Source organism: Rhinolophus ferrumequinum, chromosome 23, assembly GCF_004115265.2.
Source record: "Rhinolophus ferrumequinum isolate MPI-CBG mRhiFer1 chromosome 23, mRhiFer1_v1.p, whole genome shotgun sequence".
NCBI classification, from domain to species: domain Eukaryota; kingdom Metazoa; phylum Chordata; class Mammalia; order Chiroptera; family Rhinolophidae; genus Rhinolophus; species Rhinolophus ferrumequinum.
In genome coordinates, this window is record NC_046306.1 from 12068579 (window position 1) to 12086764 (window position 18186).

At 50.0% G+C, this 18186-nt stretch overlaps 1 protein-coding gene across 1 annotated transcript; it reads right to left on the reverse strand.

Moving 5' to 3' along the window:
• Positions 1-5550: 5550 nt before the first annotated feature.
• CD40 (CD40 molecule) lies at positions 5551-16026 on the reverse strand. The gene is made up of 9 exons (XM_033094380.1): positions 15976-16026; positions 12896-12974; positions 12453-12578; positions 12027-12173; positions 11564-11657; positions 8537-8598; positions 7093-7179; positions 6934-6965; positions 5551-6410 (listed from the first exon to the last, which is right to left on the reverse strand). The coding sequence occupies exons 1-9, from the start codon at positions 16024-16026 to the stop codon at positions 6249-6251; spliced, it is 840 nt and encodes a 279-aa protein (XP_032950271.1). The 3' UTR covers positions 5551-6248.
• Between the last annotated feature and the right edge of the window lie 2160 nt (positions 16027-18186).

The window sequence follows — 18186 nt, forward strand, 5'->3', positions numbered from 1 at the left end:
AGTGACAAGCCACCTAAAAGTCCATTAATATGAAGTCCTGACAGGAACCAGGCTCCAGCCGAACCATGGAATCCTATGCAGCAATTAAAAAGCTCGCTGTTGATCTATATCTATGGGTATGGTGAGACGTCTGCCGTATACTGCTAAGCCAAGAAGGCTGCTTGCAAAACAGTGTATGTAATAATAGCCCACGTTTAAAACATATTCTTGGCCCAGAAACCAAGTTTGGAAGGACCTGTAACTTGTGGTTGGCAGGGGTGGTGGGAGGCTGACAGGTGGTCTTATTTTCCCGTTTATTGCTTGGATGGGATATGCAATGCCAGGTCTGACTTTCGTAATTAGCCAAAAACAATGACACTGGTTCAAAAGACGACAAGGGTCAAATGGAGTTGCTGGGAGAAGGAAAAAGGAGGTGGTTGGTCAGCGAGCAAGGAGCGGGGCGGGGAGATGGGCAGACGCTGCAGAGGGTGGGAGTCTTGGAGAGAGGAGGAAACCAGGAGCTAGCGGGCAGCCAAGGCCAGGCGGGATGTGCCCGTCGGCAGGGAGCGAGGCAGCGAGCCCCAGGGAAGGAGGGAGACAGGGACAGAGGACCCTGCCCACTGTCCCCATCTGTCTGGGCAAAAACTGCAGACTGACCTTGCTGAGCCTCTCCCAGAGTCAGCCCCCCAATAACAGAGCTGCATGTCCCAGGGGAGTCCCCCTCATGAGCTTTCCCCTTCCCCCAGACTCCAGGACCACAGCAGGGCTTTTTTTCTTTTTACAAATTAAAACTGTATCTCCCCACCCCCGCAGGTAGGTTTGTAATTTTCTGCGCCAGAATCACTCTGGGGGAGAGAAATCCTTTGGGGCAGAGTGTTTAATAACTTCTGCTGCCCAAGGAATCTGCTGCAGGGCTCTGGAGGCTTAGGGGAGGGTACGTGCATGTGTGCAGCGCATGTGGGGAGGGCCTGGGACCGCAGGGGAGGTGTCACAGAATGAAGAGGACATCTACACCCAGCTCAGCCCTGGTCCCAAGGCAATTCCCTCAGTCCTAGAGCTTTAATGCCTTAGACCCCACTAACCAAGCTTGACAGCGGGGAGCCTAGGCCCCCACGGGCTCTCTCCAACCTCCTGACTGGGTGTGAAGGAAAGAAACAGCTTGCCTATGCCACCATTGCCTATCTGGGCTCTGGACCCTCCCAGGGCCTCAGTTTCCCCGTATATAAAACAAAACGGTTGGACACGATGACAGTCCCAGTATCCTTTAATTCCAAGCCTCTGTGATATGCTTTCTTGAGTTGTCACTGAATTTTTTAAGTTTTGGAATTTGTGGCATTTAAACATCAGGTGATTTCACATGGAAATCTGGGTTCCCAGCAATGTATACCTCCTTCCTGCAGGATAGCCATTGCAAGGAACTGATAGACTCTGCCCCCCAAAGATAGGCAGAGCCTCTCCCATTTGCCAGTCTCTGCCATCTTGGCTTGTCCTGAGCTGGCCTGCCTCACTCTTGAGCCCCTGTGAGTGTGTGAGGTTTGCAACCCTGCCGGAGAGGTTATCTGCCCCTGCTCTGGGCTTTCCCTCTGCCCTGGGCAGTCACACTGTCTTTTAACATGTACCTATTTCTCAACTCCCTGAATGGGTATAAACCACAAGCTTTTAGGTCAACCAAGTTAGGTCCAAATCCCAGCTCTCACTCCTCAGTCCTCAGCAAGTCGTTTAAGCTCTGCAACCCATCTGTAGAATGGGTGATATAAGAATGGGTGTGCTTTGTGTAGGGTTGTCCTACCGACAGACAATGCAAGGAAAGTTCTAAGCGCTGAGCCTAGCATAGAGTGAGCACTCGATCCGTGTGTCACTGTGCACAACCCTAGCTCAGAATGAGGCCACAGTAGGAATGCAGCTGCTGCTGTTAAATGAAGGAGGCAGCGGAGAGGGAGTCCTGGGGAACGGATGAAGTTGCAGAGTAGAGGTTGCAGGAGGCTCCGGCCCACAGGCGGCGGAGGGAGGAAAGGCCTCACCTCCAAAGGAAGGACTCGGTGAGAGAGTAGGCAAAAGCCAGCCACCAGGGTCTTCGGACGTTACCTTGGCGCCACCCTCTGGCTCATATGTGCCCCACTCCCACCCCTCCACCCACAGGCAGGAGAGGACCCTACAGTGGGTTGATCCTCTTCGCTTATTTGTAGAATTGGCAGGAGCCTTAGAACTTCTAGGGTCCCAGCCATTCCTCACACACCTGGGGGTGCGGGGGGGCTGGGGCAAGCCCAGAACCAGAGAGAAACGTTCCCAAGGTCACACAGAAAGTTCCTGGCTGAGCTCCAGTTAGAAGTCAGAACTTGCTACAGCTGCCATGAAGAGCAACCCCATTCCTTTGTCAGGGATGCAAAGATACACAGCAGGTGCCCTTATTCGTGGGGGATACGTTCCAAGACCCCCAGTGGGTGCCTGAAACCACAGATAGCACTGAACCTTATATGTACTATATTTTTTCTATTCAGATATATCGATGATAAGTTTAATTTATAAGTTAGGCACAAAAGAGATTAACAACAATCACTAATAAAATAGAACAATTATAACAATATACTGTCATAAAAGTTGTGTGAACATGGCCTCTCTCTCTCTCTCTCTCTCTCTCTACCTGACAACTGAGACGGCTACTAAGTGACTCACGGGCTGGGAGCGTCTCACAGCATGGATACTCTGGACAAAGGCATGATTCACGTCCTGGGTGGGATGGAGCCACGCAACTCGAGATTTCATCACGCTACTCAGAACAGCATGCAATTTAAAACTTATGAATTGTTTATTTCTGGAATTTCACTGTGGGGACAGAGCCCCAGAGAGCAGTTTCCAGGCTCTCGGCCTCACGTGGAAAGGTGCTGGCTCCGGTAGTAGAAGGCCGTCAGCTGTGGCTAGCTGGCCATCAACTGTAACCATTGAGCCCTTGGCCACTGATATAACTGCCGCAGCTACATTGGGGAGTTGAGTCGAGGAGAGTCGGTCGGTTGGCCGAAAAGCGGACAGCAGGTCGCATGTCGTGTGAATCCAGCCTCCAGTGAGACTATAATGGTATGACTCCCACACCTATGGCTCCGTGGGTGTTCCTTTTTAGCTAAGAGCCCTGGCTGAGCCCAGGAAGTCTGGCTGTGTCCAGAGAGAGTGGCAGTGCCCTGAGAACCCTGGCTGTGCCCAGGAAGCCTGGCTGTGCCCAGAAAAACTGGTGGTACCTTGTAATTGAATGGGAGCGGCCATTCGATGTAGCAGAGCTTCTACTGGTGCGGGCCCTCCCTTCCGTGGTCTCTCATTCAGGACTCTCAGGACGTCCCATAGACGTGAGGCCCAGTCACGCATCGTGGGAGGGTGTTTTGACACCCGGAGACATTGCTTCAAAAGGCCATTATAGCGTTCAATCATGCCAGCTGCTTGTGGGTTATACGGAGTATGAAACAACCTTTCCATGTGAGGCCGAGAGCCTGGAAACTGCTCTCTGGGACTCTGTCCCCACATTCATTTTTTTTTTTTTTTTTTAGGAGAGTGCAGCTCACAGTGGCCCATGTGGGGATCGAACCAGCAACCTTGGTGCTACCAGCACCACGTTCTAACCAACTGAGCTAATCAGCCACCCCTGGAATTTTACATTCAATGTTTTGAGACCACAGGTGATGACGGGTAACTGAAACCGTGGAAAGTGAAACCGCAGATAAGGTAGGGGGGGAACTACTGTACAAAAATATACTTTCTCATGTATGAGCTCTGCTAGCGCGTACGGGGAATGTCTGCCAGAAGCAGACTCTGTGACAAAGAAGGAATGCAGGTTGTTTATTTGGGGGTAGAACTCCAGAAGCACCAGTGGGGGTGTGGGGGGTGGAAAAGTGAGACACGGGAGAGAAGGAAGCCCAACACAGTGGGGCAGCTGGGAATTTATCCCTCTAGGGAACCTAGGAGAAAGTATAGACCGTAGTTCATACTTGTCGCTTCCCGGGGCAAGAAGGCTGGGTCATTTACCCTCCAACTTTCATTCCCAGTTGGTTGAGAGTATTCCTGGGCATGAACGCCCCTTAACTCCCCAGGTACAGCTACCTGCCCCACACCTGCACCAAGCATGTTTTCAAGACCAGAGAAAGCCCCAAGGTAGTGATCCCAAGCGCTTGCAACAGGAAACAACTGCTTACCTAGAAATCTGAATGCCAAGGGCAATCATTCTCAAAGCATCACCTGGGAAACTGGTGAGATATGCAAATCCTTGAGCTCCTTCCCAGACCTGCTCAGTCAGAAGCACTGGCGGTGGGGCCCAGCGACCTGTCTCGTAACAAGTCTTCAGTGGTTCTAATACATGGTCAAGACTGAGACCCTCTGACCCAGGAGAAGACAAAGGAGGTATCAACAGCAGCTGCTGCAGGTATTGTCTCCATTTTCCAGATGAGGAACCTGAGACACTGAGAGATGAAAGTGACCCGCCCAAGGTCACACCGATGATAGGTGGCAGAGGTGGTGGGTCTTTGTCTCTTTCCACCATACTGCCACGTACAGGAGTAACAGTAGCATTTGGACTCTAGGTAGGGGAAGAGGGTGAGGTCCCAGAGCGCCCCTACCCCCATCCCACCCCACTACCACTTCGCTCCATTTTCTAAAGCAAGTGTCTCCACCTGGCGCATCTAAATGGTTTTCGAAGCTCTTCTGGGAAGACTGCCAAGCCGGTGCCCCTTGGCTCCCAGCTGCCCTCACAGCCTCCACCGGGGACAAGCCCTTTCTACCCACACTCTCCAGGTAGTGGGACACACTGGGGAAATCCAAAGCAGCTGCTTTCAGGAGGAACAGTTGAGATCCCCGGGATAAACCAGCCTGGTCTCCTCCCCACCATGAATCTTAATCTTCAGGCCAGAGATTTACACAGCTCTTCCTTCTCCTACAACCTTCCTCCCCTCCCCTTCCTTCCTCTCCCTTCCCCTCTGCTCCCACTCCATCTGCTGCTGCTCCTGGCTAGGCTCCCCCTCAGTTGGCACAGCAGGAAAAGAGAACAGGACGGTTTATTTTTATCCTAAGATACTGCTGGGGTGCCATCTGACCGGCGAAGCAGCAGCTCCCGTAGCAGGTGGGAGGTCCGAAGGAGATGGGAGACCCAAGATCTCCCCAGGAAGGAGCTACGGATTTGGGTTCCAGCAAGCAGGCAGGTCTGGGACAAGCAGCGCAGGACCAGGAGTGGGGGCTCTGTTATGTGACCCTAGGCAAGTCACTTTACCTCTGGGGGGGGCCTCTGTTTCCACCTCTGTGAAAGAGGGAGGGATGTGAGCCCTTGCCTGCCCCCAAGTCTGTTTTTTGTAAACATGCATGAAATGGGGAGAGCCCTTTGCAAGCATGGTACCTACTGTGAGCGCACAAGGAAACTGCCCGAGAGAGGCAGCATCTGGGAATATTCATATCCTCAGAAAGTGCCCTAATTTTGTGAGTCTCACAGCAGGTTAAGCAGCCCCTGCCACCCAGCATGTTCACCCCCGTTTTTCTTTTTACATGTTTGATGACTTTTTAATTATATAAGCATAACGTGCATTCACTCTCCTTTTGGGGAAAAACAATGAAGCATTATGGGAAAGTCAAATCTTCCTTTAACCAACCCTCCCCCAGCGCCTATTTCCCCAACCCAGACTTTACAACGCTCTGAGTGATGCTTCCAGAACCCTTGTTATATCTTATATACAATGTATATTATTTTATACATACATAGAGATGATAGATCACATTGTTTTGGGGTATGTGCTTTAAAAAAGAATGTTTTCTATGCCCATTATTCTGCAACCTTTTTTTTCCATGACAGTGTTTTTGAGATCCTGTTGCATAAATATATTACAATTTTATTTAGCCAGTCCTCTGTTGATAGACAGTTAAGTGGCTTCCAGTTGTTCACTGTCACAAACAACGCTGCCTGCCGTGGATATTCATGCAGCTGCCCGCCTGGGTTCATAGAAACCGCCATGATCCATCTCTGGGCACTGAATGAACCTCTGGGTTGGAGGGTTTGAAGGTATTACTGTAGGCCCCCAAAAAACTTTTGCCTCCATCTTTTAAAAGCAAGTTGGGAGATTGAATGGGCTCCAGGCTGGAGTGGGAGGCTCCCCAGAGGTGAACTGTTTCTGAGCCACAGGGGTGCAGGCACAGGGGGTCTGTGCAGAGCGCCAGCCCCTCCCCCTCACGTGTCAGCAGCAGCTCCAGGGTCCCAGGCCACACGTGTGCATTTGTCCATGCTGCCACGCTTCTGGGCACGCACAGCCTCACTGTCTCTCCTGCACTGAGATGCGGCTTTCTTTGCCATCTTCCTGCGTGACCGGCTGGCACCCGTGTAAGGTCTCTTGCACTGGAGCAGTGGAGTGCGGGCCCGAAAAATCCACATCGGTCTCCACAGGATCCTGCCACTTGTTTTCAAGTTGGAAGCCCTGGGGAGCCAGAGGCATGGGTTACCCAGCAACACTTCCAAGGAGCCCTTCCCTCCTCTGATGGGGATCCCCCTACAATCCCCTTCCGCTTTCCCACGCTGGCCAAGGCTGATTCCATGGGTGCCTCCTGCCCCCTGCTGGCCACACCGAGGGTGTCAAGAAGCTTCCAGTGGGTTCAAGGTGCTGCCCCTCCAGGTAGCCCACGGCCCCTGCTCCAAGGCTCCAAAGTGGTTCTCCACATATTGAATGTCAGGAAAGAAGCAAATGACATCAGTGCCTTTGCATTGGTGCTGGGGCAGCTCTGTGCGGTGAGCTCTGAGGGTGGCATGGCTGGCGCCGAGGGAGGGAGTGGGAGGCGCCCTAGAGCACAGGGGTGGGGGTGGGAGGAGCCTGTTCTGCTCCCACCCTCCTGGCTGCAGGGGCACACCCACCCCGAATCCGTTTTACTGCCATATAGGCAACAATGAATTAACCTTCCTTCCAGTTTGCCAAAACTCTGAGCCGGTTCCCAGGGGTGACCTACCTTATTATTGTCTGGCTCCTTGGCCACCTTTCCTAGAGAGAGGGGAAAAAAATGGGGGAGGGGGGTTGGGTTGGTGAGGCCCGATCAGGAAACAGGTGGCCAGTTCTACTTTACTTTCTCCTCCCTCCCACACCCTCGCCGCCCCACCTGGGGACTCACGGATACATGCAGACATCAACAGGATAGAAAAGAGGATCCCCATAATGACGGGGATCACCACCAAGGCTCTCATCCGATACTGGAAACCTGGAGAAATCGAGATTTCATCAGTGGCTCCCCACCTGAAGCTGCTGCGCTTTGTCAGACTCAAACCCTTCCAGGTCTGAGCTCATCTCCATCAGAGGTCTCAAACAAGTGGCCCTGGTAAACTGTGGCCAGCAGACGTCTTTAGGAAGACCGGCACATTTTTAAATCTTTTTGAAACACTTGAAAATCAGGAGATTACATATTTAAAATCTAGATATCTGGTTTCTCTTAGAATTTGGAAGATCTGCCACTGGGCCAGCAGCCCCGCTTAGCACCCATCGGCCAGAACTAATGGGGGTACCTGTCTCCACTTCTCACCACCCTCCCCATCCTTCCCTACTCTCCACCCATGCTGAGGTCCAACATCATGTATGTCTGCACTGTTGCCTTTGGGAAAAATAGAGGGGAAATGAAAGTGTTTCCTGTACTTAAGTATTTCAAAAGGGAAAATGAAAGAAAGGCAGAGAAGAAGGGCAGGGACGAGAGTAAGGCACACGCCTCAAGACAAAATTTAAAGGGACTCCAAAAAACTCAGTAATCAAGATAAGTAATATTTTCATGTCATGTTTTGAAAAGTCAAGTCAGCAAATTATAGCCCACAGGCTGACTGCCTATTTTTTAAATAAAGTTTTATCGAAACCAGGGCCAGAATTAGGCTGAGGCAAGTGAGTCAGGGTTACGCAGATGTAGGGTTGGATCATGTCTTCAGTTAAAATTGTGATGTTTTGTTCACTATGGATTGTTTTTTGCATTAACTTTGATTTGTTTTAAATATTGCATCAAAATGTTATTTACCTTGATTACTGCATTTTTCTGGTGTGCCTTTAAATATTGTACCCAAGACAAGTGCCTCACTCACCTCACTCCAGTCCCAGCCCTGCCAAGAGGAAAATGAATGTTATGAAAAAGAGAGTGTATATGTCACTTATTAACATGACCTGCCCAGTCCCTGTAGTTATTTGAGTCTGTGATCTGTGCTGTAGGCCAACCTCCTTGTTCTAAAATCAAAACTGAGGCCCTGAGAGGAAATAGTGTCACCACATGCTGGTACCCGAGGTGCAGGGTGGTGGAACAGCGTTGATGGAGCACTTCCAAAGTGCAAGAGCCCACGCCAGGCACTTGCACCAACCCACTCAGGGAAGTACTGTTATTATCCCATTTTACAGATGAAGAAACTGAGGTTTGGAGAGGGAAGGTGACTTGCCCAGGCTCCACAGATAAGAGCTGACATGCCAAAACTCCAAACTGCCTCTGCCTCTCACTTCACCTCTCACCCAGCGTTTCTGTGTGCCTCCGTCTCCCTCTTTAGTTCCCGACCTTCCTAGTCTGCTGCCAGGACCCATTCTCCATGACTCACCACAGAGAGCATCAGTCTTGTTAGTCCCTGCCCGTAGCTCCACCAGGCCTTTGGTCTCACAGCTGTGTACAAACACATGTGCAGAGAGAGAGAGAGAGAGAGAGAGAGAGAGAGAGAGAGAGAGATTAAGTTTCCCCAACCATAAGATTTCCAACCCCAGAGGGAGTTGGAACAACAACCAACAAGTCCAGGTTCACTGAGCACATATTATATGCATCCTCCTGTGCTGGTTATGATGCAAACTCTGTTCTTATGGAACTCATGAGTACAGAGAAAAGATTATCACACATCTTGAAGGAGTAATAATACAACAGTCTCTACTGAGTGCCATGTGTTGCGATAAAGGCTAAAGTGAAGTAGGAATTGTTCAGAGAAGAGGAGACACAATCCACAGTGGCTGGAATGGACAGATGACACATTCAGTGTATGGCAGGGCTTCTCAACCTCGGCACCACGGACATTTTGGGCCACATAACTCTCTGTTGTGGGAGCCGTCTTGTGCATTGTAGGATGTTCAGCAGCTTCCCAAGGCTCCACCCACTAGATGCCGGTGGCACCATCACCCCGTCCCCCCATCATGACAACCAAAATGTTTCCAGATATTGTCAAATGTCCTGGAGACAAAACTGCTCAGTTGAGAACCTCTGGTTTAAGGATCGTCCAGAAAGGTTTCCCTGGGGAAGTCAGCTCTGAGTGGGGACGGGAAGGATGTCAAATTTAGAGCAGCTGTACCTCCTCTGCAGAACAATGTCATACAGAGATTAGGTGGGTGATGTACTAGATGGCATCAGGGAACTATGGAAAATTTGGCCTTTAGAACAAGATCACTGATAATCATCCATAAAGGTGAATCCATTTACCTGGATTCAGCGGGTGAATTGCATCAGCGTTCAATCAGACAACTTAAGTAGCGAGAAGACTCAGAGGTACCGAGAGCTTACAGAACGAGAGAGTACAGAAAAGCGGCCAGACAGGAGGCCATTGCAGGAGTCTAGATATAAGATGAAGATCTGGTCCTAGGTGGTCCCAGGAGAAATGGTGAGGAATGGTCAGAGAAAGACATCACAAACAAAAAATCATCTACAGTGGAGGAAAGAGAGAGAAGCTTCAAAAAAAAACAGATACATCGGAAGAGTTAACACAAGAAGAGAGCTTAAGAGTTTACAAAACACCTTTACTTGTCTTCCTCAAGCCTTGTGAGATGAAGGTCATTCCCAGTTTTCCAATGAGGACACCAAGGCTCAGAGAAAGGAGGGTCACAGGCTTGCACAGAGCCACACCCTTTCTAAGCTGCAGTGAGGCTGGAACCCAGTGCTCCGATTCTACTTCACCAATGTGCCTCCACTCACCAGCCAACGTCTACAATGTTTCCCTAAAAATAAGACCTGATTGGACCGTCAACTCTAGTGCATCTTTGGGAGCAAAAATTAATATAAAACCCGGTATTATATTATATTTATTATATTATATTATATTATATTATATTATATTATATTATATTATACCTGGTCTTATGTTAAAATAAGACAAGGTCTTATATTAATTTTTGTTCCAAAAGACGCATTAGAGCTGATGGTCCGACTAAGTCTTCTTTTCAGGGAAACACAGTATCAGTAAAAATGTACTGAGCACCTACTACGTTCTAGGCATAAGTGATGCATCAGTGGATGGAGAAAAAAAAGCCAAGACTCTGCATTTCAGGAGTTTGCAATCTATTAGAGAAAGGCAGACAGTCAACAAATAACAAAGTATATATGGGATGCTACAATTTGTATGGACGATATGTGTTTGCACGCATGCATGTGTGTGTGTGCGTGCACACACATGCAGGCACGCATAGAATCTATGGCAGGAAATACAAGATACAGTGGCTGCCTCCAGGGAGGAGAACCGTGTGGCTGAGGCACAGAGGTGAAAGGGAGACTTATCACTATTGGCCCTTTTGAGCCTTCTATCCCATGTGCCTGTCTTACTCATTTTTTTTTAATTAAATGAAACAGTTCATGGGGTGTGTGGTTAAGGGTATTCCAGACAGGAGAGTTGAAGGCAAGCGAATGAGCAGTGTGTTGAGGGGACCGCAAGGAGCGTGACATGTATAAGAAGAGGTCAGGAAATGGGGCTGGAAGGTCGGAGGCCACACAAGAGTCCGGGTGTTGTTCTAAAGGCCCAGAGAGCTGTGGGACATGTGAAGCAGGAAGTTCCTGTGGCCGAAAATGAACTGCAGAAAGCTCACTTTGGTAAGCGGATGGAGAACCAATTGACGGGCAGAGACTAGAGGTGGGAAGGCTGGTGGGGAGGCGAAGGCATCCTCCACACCGCGGTGATAAGGCCCAAACTAAGGGAGGACACTGGAGATGGCAGAAGGAGGAATCCCCCGAAAAACTAGAAGGCTGGATAGACAGGACCTGGTGACTGATTTGGGGTTGCAGGTTTGGGGGGGAACCATGGGACGAGTGCCCTGAGGCATGGTGGTGGCTTTCACAGAGGGTGAGGGGAGAGGGTGGGTGCGTCCCTTCGGTGCCTTTGCGTCACCTGTACGGAGGGGTGCCCTCAGCAATTGGATATGACAGTCTGCGACCCAGGAGACAAATCTAAACAGGAGATGTTGATTGGGAACCACCCAAGAGAGATGGTAGCTGAAGCCACGGAGATGAATCAGATGGCCCAGGGGAGGGAGACAAAGTCATTGGAACATAGAGCAGAACAAAAGCCTAGAAAACCAGTTAGGGAGCAGGAAGGAGGGGCAGAGGAGGGTAGAAGAGGTGTCACAGAGCCCCCCGCCCCCACCCCAAGAAGGGAGAGTTTCACAAAGATGGAGAGATCAACAGTATATATTACTACCAAGAGACCAGACAAGAAAATGCTGAAAAGTTCCCATTTGGTCAGCCATGAGGTTGCTCTAGATATTTTACAAGTGTGAGTGTGTGGACACGGGGAGCAGGGGCAGAAGGGCAGGGGGTAGGATAGAATGGAAGTAGATTCCATGCCCCCCTTGGGGCAGGAAACACAAGGGATGAGTCCTTGTACCTTGTCCAAGGGTGACACTTTTCAAAAGCCGATGACACATTGGAGAAGAAGCCGACAGGGCAGGGTTCGCAGATGGTATCCGAAACCCCTGTACCTGAGAGGAAGGAGGAAACATTAATCATCAGAGTCGACCCCCTCTCTGGCTCTCAGGGGAACTGATGGACAAGCAAGACAGGAAGCTCTTCCTGCCTGAAGCACTCTTCCGCCAGCCAGCATATAGCCTGCCCCAAAGGCTGCAGCCCGGAGGACGCCTTTTCACACTGCCCTCCCAAGGCAGATACCCATCGCAGGAGGCAGAACAAAGAAAAAGGTCCCCTTTCCTGCTCACTCTAGCGGACATACTAATGTAGGTTGGAGTCTCCATTCCCTCCACCTCTAGGGCTGGGTGCCCTTTGCTACACCCTTCGCCTTGGGCCCTCAACTCCTTTCTCCTCTAGAGCGGATTCTCAGACAGGCCACTTACCGATCTGCTTAACCCCAAAGCCAGGGTGACACAGGTTGTGCAGCGTGCAGCTTTCACAGGCATCAGTCGTACAGTGTCGACCTTCGTCACAGGTGCAAGTTGTGTCTGTTTTCGAGGTGCCCTCCCTCTGGACCCGGAGCCCGAGGTCTGTGGAGAGACAGGCAGGAAGCATGGGAACCCCTTGATGACCATTCTTAGGGCCCACTCCTCACACTTTCTGCTCTTTTTTTCTTAGACCCTCTTCTAAGAAGGAATGGCAATCAAATTATTTAACAGCCAGTGCAACCTAGACTCTGACCAATCAAAACAGACACTGGCTATTTAAAATAATAATAATAATAAAATAAACAGAATGACTATCTTCTCAAGAATGATCTGGAATATCAGCCCCCCTCCCAAGTGCCCCTTCCCCAGCAGCCCACGCACTGGGGTCGCAGTATTTGTGCTGATGACAGTGACTGTCTCTGTTCTCGGTGTCTAGGAATTCGCCTTTCCCACAAGGAACGCATTCTGTGTTGGTAATCTCTGTGCAGTCATTCACCAATTTCTCTCCTGGAAAACATCAGGAAATGAGGCAGCTCCAACCAACTCAATGAGTCAGACACTTATGGGAAAATGATCAGGCTGGGCTTTAGGGCGAGGGATTCAAAGAGGACGGTCTCAGACACTTCCAGCCTACACCGTCTGGTGGGGACACGGAAGAGATAGGAACCCTAAGTCCTGGGTAGGTAGAGAGGAAACCCACAACCTCGTGTCAGCAGGGCAGGCATGGGAAATCCCAGAGGTCATTTAAGACTCGAGTTTACAGTTGACACAAGGGGTCTGCAACTGCCAGTAAACAAAGAGGGGCTAGAGGGTTGGCATCTCACCTGGTGGGCACAAATTACAGCACTGACTGTTTATTGGGTATTGATTTTCTTTGCATTCAGTGAGTGGTTCTGGGTGGACCTAAAAACAGAATTGGGCAATTTGAAGGGATCTTGAAATCTCTGCTGTAGCCTCCTTGGCAGGAAGGCGAAAATCAGCCAGAACACAGGTTAAAACTGAAATGGAAGTCCAAAGCAGAAAAATGGAGCCTGCCTATTACTTGGTACGTTTGTTTTTAACTAAACTGTCAACTGATGTGATTGTAAAAGCACCCAGAGAATCACTATGGTATTTTACTAAGTGATTGTGCTGGAACCTCACAATAGTCTCTGAACTAAACAGATCTTCCTTTTGGCTGGACTCCTGAGTCTTTCCTCTTTGCAAAGATCCAAAAGCATATGAGGACCCCAGTCTCTCCCCTGGAGTCCTGAGGCGGCTGACTTCAGCTGGTCCTAGCCCTGATTGGGGCTGCATTTAGCATCTGGCCTCTTCCTTCTATTGTTTCACTCCCCACCCCTTCCCCTCTCCAAGCCTCGTCATGTTTTCTCCCTTCAACCTCTTCCCCATGAAGTGCCAGAAAACTGTGAAGCTGGAAAGATAAAATCCATCTCTTTCACTTTACAAATGGTGAGACTAACGACCAGGGAGGCTGGGTCACTTGCCCAGGGTCCCACAGTGATAGAATCCAAATGAGCACTCAGGTCTCAGTACTCCCTCTCTCCATCAACTTGGGTCTTACCTGCATTTTAATACTATATCCAGGTTCCAATCATGCTATTAATTACTTTTCATTAAATTAAATACATTTATTTTCAATGTAAACCTTATGTCATTGCCATGAGAGGAGAACCAGTCTCACTTCTCATAAAAAAACGGTAACCCTAAAAATAAATTCAACAGAAACAAAACAATGTTATTGAACCCCAGCTTCTTGTTTTGCTTGCCGACAGCCCTCCACCCCAGCCCTGCTCTTGATTTTTGTTTAAAAAAGAGGATTAGCAAGCTCTTGAAATGTATTAAGTATACTGTAACTCCAGAGACTTCTTCCTTGAAAAAACCATGAGCAGGATTTTAACTAAACTGCCAACTGATGTGATTGTAAAAACACCCAGAGAAAGTGAATGTATGTTTAGTTCTGTATGCACATGCTCCCTACAATCATCCCACACTTGGGGAACAGCCAGTGAAAAGAGCAGAGGTTTGAGAGACAAACAGCTGAAGGCTCCAATCTGGACTTTGTAACACTAGTTATTTTGCTTCTATTAGTCTCAGTTTCCACATCTCTAAAATGGGAATAATCTGCCCCACAGATTAGGTTGTGAAGATGAGAAAGAACATATGTATATGGCCTGGCAGTGTCTGGAACATAGGTGCTCCTTAAATAGCAGTTTTGATTGTCACACATATGTGAATATCTACTTGGATGCCTAGCACCCTGGCTAACTGCTGGCTGTCCAGGATCCTGCCTAATCGGTGGCTCTTATTCAGCCATTACTTACAGAAGTGCCTCTTACCCCAAATGGGGAAGGATGTAGAAAAGGCTGCACCTCCACCGTCACACCACAACATAAATCCTGTGACCGTGTCTCCCTGCAACGCTGTGGCCCTTCCCACCATTCCCAGAGCAGTGAAAGTCCTTTACATCATTGCAAACACAAGAGAAATACAGCTCCTCCTCTGAAAGTCAGTCAATCCTCTGCTCCCACTCCCTAGCTCGTCCTTTTGGCACAAAGGAGCTCAAGACCAAGGCTTGGACACTCTCACCACCTGAGAGGCAGCCTCAGGAGTCAGGCCGATGTGTATTTATACCCAGGTTCCACTTAGCTATGAGAATTTTGGCAAGATATTTCCTCTCTGAGTCTCAGTTTGCTTACCTGTATAATGGGGGGTTGAAAGAAATCAAGAACAAGAAAGCATGTAAAGCATTTTGCTCAGAGCACACAGAGCTTTCCAGACACACAGGAAGCTGCTATTATTGTCACAGCCCAGTCTCTACCTAGAGCCAAAATTGGGAGTTCCATCTTGAGAAGCCCAAACCAGCCTTCACCTTATCTCTCCCTGGCTCTCCTTCCACTCCCTCCCTCTTTCTCCTCTCTCCAGCTCCACCCGCCTCCTACCTCCTTCCTCTCTAGGAGCCATTGCTTAGAGTGAAAATGAAAGCTCTGGAACCAAAGTAGCTTCCCCAAAGACTCTTCCCTTGCTGCCAACTTTCATTCCATGGGTCATTCCTGCTCAGACTTCATGTCAGAAACTAAAGTCCCTGAAAGTAGGGGGAGGCCAGAGGGGTTGGGATGAGAGGGTAAGGTACTTGGGGGATTCCCAGCCTCCAGAATGAGGAACTACAAAAATACATTTAAACAAAAAGTGAGGTAAATGTGGCCTTCTGAAAATCCCGGAGATGTGCTTGATTGGGCATATCTGAGCTCTTCTGGTGCCTGGAGAAACCCTTTCTTGAGTCCCGTGAACTGTTCATCTCCCCCAAAGGTCCCCTATGTCATCTTAAATTCAGGAGGCAGAGACACAGCCTTGAGTATTCCTCCTATGTCAGATCACCCCTTGTTCCCACAAGATGCCCTGGAAGAAGGCAGCCCCGGCTGGCAAGGAGATGATAACCATTCTCACACTCTGGCATCTGTCCACGTGCCAAAAGGACAGGAAACCGCTCAGACCACCTCTTTCCTTGGCCCGTCTTTCTTTCCATTTCTAAAACGCCTACCATTCTCTGCGTAGCCAGCCTCTGAGGCAAATCCAGAGGCCAGCCTTTGGACCAGATGAAGGTTTGAGGCTCTCCAAACCCCAACCCCATTCACGCTGTCTTGGCATGTTTCCTGCAGTGCCCCCACTACGCGACCTCTGTGGGCTACCTGGGACCCCAACCTAGGAGCAGAGAGAGGCAGCCCATCTCATTCAGCCAGTACCCGGGGTACCTTACCCAGCTTCCTCCCACCCACCCTTCTGTACCCCATTCCCCCCCCCAAAGAAAAATCAGCTAGGAAAGTCCCTTCCCTGAAGTATAGCTTCTTCCCATTCCCCTCTCAAATCCCAAACTCGCCCGTCGGGTCGGAGCAGAAACTCAACTCACGGCGGTCAACAAGCAGCCCCAGAGGAGACACAGCGGCGACAGACGAAGCATGGCTAAGTGCGAACGCGCGGGTGGGAGGCGCGGCGCCGGACCGGGCTTCTCGTAACCTCCGGCCGCACTCCTGGGCCCGCCCAGGAAAGGGGCGTGGTCTTCGCGGACCAATCGCGGCCAGCCTCGCTGGGGAGGGCGGAGTTGCGGGTGACAGGGCTCAGGGATTTCCCCAGGCCATTCCCATAAGTCTAATTCCCCAGGAGTTTAGGGACGCGCTGGGGAGTGGGGAGTCCCAGGGAGAGCGCTTCCTCCCGAACTTCTGGGACTACAAAGAGCAAGCTGAAAAGCGGAAGGAGCCAGCCCGCTTCCAGGGTGTCGAAGAAAAGGAACAGAGATCCCCCACGAGGGCTGGGTAGATGCCACAGGGACCCCCACTGCACTCGCCCGCCGCCTCCGGGAATCCCGGCAGAACCGAAAGCGTCCCCACCGCGGATGGAGAGGCCTGAGGAAGTTCCCCCATCCCTGAAAACGGGAAGGCCACAGCTGGGTTGTGGGGAGGGGTGCTGAGGAGGCGTTTCAAGGAAAAGAGTTTGCCGATTTAGAGTTTCAGTCTCTTTCAAAGGAAATTCCCTGTGTGAGCGCAGCGTCCCAACCTCCCCATTTATCCATCCATCCATGCATCCATGCTCCCCGCACCAGATTCTGTTACATCCCAGTTCTCATCTGTGTCCAGGCACTTAGAGTAGACAGCCTTTGTGGGAATCTTAGGATCCCTTGAGCATCTTAGGAGACTCGCACCCTCTTCTTCTGCAGAAACGCACACACCTTTGTGCCTACACTTCCCCAGTTCCTGCCCTCCACGCCATTCTTGAACCAGTATCCACACTGCACTGCAGTTCGCAGCAAACACCTGGGTTCTGGTCTAGGCTCTGCCTTTGATGAGCAGAGTTCCCTTGAGCACAGCTTTTTCCCCAAAGAAACTTAGGAACTTGAACTAGACAGTGATTGGGGTGATGACCCTCCAAGCTCTGAATTTCTGGGCCCTGCCATAAGGGCAGGCTGTGCAGATCAGGGAGGGTGGGAGAAAGAAAGGCTGCTAACCCTATCCTCTTGGCTTCTGCTGCAAACAGCACAGTGGATTCTACCTCTGGAATCCATCCCCTCTTTTCCATCACCTCTGCTACTACCTTAATTCAGAGGCTCCTCGTCTTTCACCTGGGCTGTCCCAGCAGCTTCACTCACTCAATAAATATTTGTTGAGCCCCTACTATGTGCCAGGCAACTCTCTCTCTCTCTCTCTCTCTCTCTCTCTCTCTCTCTCTCTCTCTCTACTACTACTACTACTACTACTACTACTACTACTACTACTACTACAGTTCTCTTTGTGAACTCCAGATCTGATCTGATGGGGCACTTGACTGCTTAAAAACCTCTTTGGGCTCCCCTACGCCATCAAGATAGTCCAGACTCCTTCTCCTGACACAGCAAGCCCTTCACCAACTTCTGTCCCCACCTCTGTCCCCACACTCACTCCCTGTCTTGTCTTCCATGCACACTGGCTTCACTCATGCTCACCTTCTCCCAATTTTCCAAACACGCAATTGTTTTTTTCTTACTATTTTTCTTACTGTGTCTTGCTGTTTTCTTCCTTCCCTTCTCCTTCCTGGAATCAGTTTAAATTTCGCCTCCTCTGAAGTCTCCTCTTAACTCCCTGAGACAGAGGGAGTTACTCCGCCCCACCTTACTCCCTCTCCAGGTTCCCACAGCGTTATCTGCTGGACTAAACTCAATTTGTCTGGCCCCATCTGCTTGGGAGCTACTCAAGGGAAGGACTAATCTATCCCAGTCATGGACACACGATAGTATCCCAATACACAATTGCTGAATAAAGAAATAAATGAGTGAGGGGGTTCAGTTAAGTTCTCATTCGAAGCACAGCCTCCAACAGGAAGGATGCGGAGGCAGGAGGCATGGCCACGCTGGTAGTTGCAACACGGACCTCAAATTGGTGGTCAGAGGCCAACAATCCAGGAAACCTTGAAATCAGCCCCCAGGGGACTTTCACGAAAGCTACCCTAACTTGCCCAGGATGAAGAGAACATTAAAATATCTTTTCCCTTTTCATCCCACTCCGGAAAAAAACAAGCCCAGTTTTAATTACTTTCGGGGGACGGGGGGAGGCGTTACTGTAATAACTTCAGCCATTACTTATTCTTTATT

Excerpts from the sequence above, each read along its gene's own strand:
- CD40 (XM_033094380.1), bottom strand. The coding sequence starts at position 16,026 with ATGCTTCGTCTGTCGCCGCTGTGTCTCCTCTGGGGCTGCTTGTTGACC. Across the intron at positions 8,599-11,563 it reads AAGTGTCACCCTTGGACAAG|CTGTGAGACCAAAGGCCTGG; the intron begins GTACAAGGACTC and ends GTTTGTACACAG. Across the intron at positions 6,966-7,092 it reads GTTGATGTCTGCATGTATCC|GAAAGGTGGCCAAGGAGCCA; the intron begins GTGAGTCCCCAG and ends CCCTCTCTCTAG.